The sequence below is a fragment of the Propithecus coquereli genome, unplaced genomic scaffold, assembly GCF_000956105.1.
Source record: "Propithecus coquereli isolate 6110/MARCELLA unplaced genomic scaffold, Pcoq_1.0 Scaffold158, whole genome shotgun sequence".
NCBI classification, from domain to species: domain Eukaryota; kingdom Metazoa; phylum Chordata; class Mammalia; order Primates; family Indriidae; genus Propithecus; species Propithecus coquereli.
The window spans coordinates 985,390-987,169 of record NW_012140302.1 but is presented as its reverse complement, the minus strand read 5'-3'; the positions used below and the strand labels follow the sequence as shown (position 1 = coordinate 987,169).

Below are 1,780 nucleotides of genomic sequence, written 5' to 3'. Positions count from 1 at the left end.
ATGGCTACTGGACAGGATCGGGTAGTTGCTCTTGTGGACATGGACTGTTTTTTTGTTCAAGTGGAGCAGCGGCAAAATCCCCATTTGAGGAATAAGCCCTGTGCAGTTGTACAGTACAAATCATGGAAGGGTGGTGGGTATGTATCACTGTTACTGTTATAATTATCAACTACTATTTTAATCTATGAGAATACAATAACACTGTGGTAGATCCTGTTTTAGAGAATTTTTTTTTTTTGAGACAGAGTCTCACTCTGTTGCCTGGGCTAGAGTGCTGTGGTGTCAGCCTAGCTCACAGCAACCTCAAACTCCTGGGCTCAAGCGATCCTACTGCCTCAGCCTCCTGAGTAGCTGGGACTACAGGGATGTGCTACCATGTAGTTGTCCAGATCATTTCTTTCTATTTTTTAGTAGAGACGGGGTCTCGCTCTTGCTCAGGCTGGTCTCGAACTCCTGAGCTCAAACAATCCGCCTGCCTCGGCCTCCCAGAGTGCTAGGATTACAGGCGTGAGCCACCGCGCCTGGCCTAATAAGAGATACTGATATCATATACTCCTCCCCCATATGGTACACTGAAAAGAGCACATCACTTCCATGATATTCTTGGCAAAAATGCATAACTTCACTCTAATCATGGGAAAACATTAGACAAACCCAAATTTAGAGACATTCTCAGAATTAATGACCAGTACTCTTCAAAAGTGTCAAGGTCATGAAAAACAAGGAAAGACTCAGAAGTGTCACAGATTGGAGGAGACTAAGGAGACATCATGAATAAATGCACTGTAGGATCATATATTGAATCCTGGAACAGCAAAAGGACAGTAGTGGAAAAACTGGTGAAATCCAATTAAAGTATATAGTTGAGTTAATAATATTATACAAATGTTCTCTTCTTAATTTTGATAATTGCACAATGTAAAATATTAGCATTAGGGGAAACTGGAATAGGAGATAAGTCTGAAAGTATTTCAATATAAAAAGTTAAAAATCTTTTCATGAATGCTACAATGTTTGTTATGTATCATTTTCTGCTTCTCTTTTCCCTGAATTTTATACTTGAGATATGTTTATCAACTAGATTAACTATGAGCTCTCTCCCCCAATGATGTACATTGTGATTTTTTTTTTTTTTTGAGACAGAGTCTCACTCTGTTGCTTCGGCTAGAGTGCCGTGGCGTCAGCCTAGCTCACAGCAACCTCAAACTCCTGGGCTCAAGCGATACTTCTGCCTCAGCCTCCCGAGTAACTGGGACTACAGGCATACGCCACCATGCCCGGCTAATTTTTTCTATGTATATTTTTAGTTGTCCAGATAATATCTTTCTATTTTTAGTAGAGACGGGGTCTTGCTCTTGCTCAGGCTGATCTTGAACTCCTGACCTCGAGCAATCCTCCTGCCTCGGCCTCCCAGACTGCTAGGATTGCAGGCGTGAGCCACCATGCCCGGCCTGTACATTGTGATTTTTAATATGCATTTCCCCACAACTAATGATGTCGAGCCCATTTTCATGTGCCTATTGGCCATTTGTATATCTTGTTTTATGAAGTGTTCAGGTCTTTTGAGAATGAATATTCTAAAGCTTTTAATACTTATTACCTTCATAAAATTGTACCAGTTTATTATGCTACCAGTACAGGTTGAGTATGTATAATATTATTCTATATGTATATTGGTTTTCATACATGTATTGGTTTTCATCCATGATTTCTGGCTCATAACTCCCACGGCCTTTGTTATAATGTTGGGGCCCTGCAGGCCTAATAAAACAGAATCTCT

General features: G+C 40.6%; 1 protein-coding gene across 1 annotated transcript in view; it reads left to right on the top strand.

Annotated features, from left to right (window-relative positions):
- The window catches only part of POLH (polymerase (DNA directed), eta), a 48,818-nt gene continuing 47,038 nt past the window's right edge, over positions 1-1,780 (top strand). Inside the window, exon 1 of the mRNA XM_012640870.1 lies at positions 1-137. Coding sequence (XP_012496324.1) covers positions 1-137 — 137 coding nt within the window. The remainder of the gene's footprint in view (positions 138-1,780) is intronic.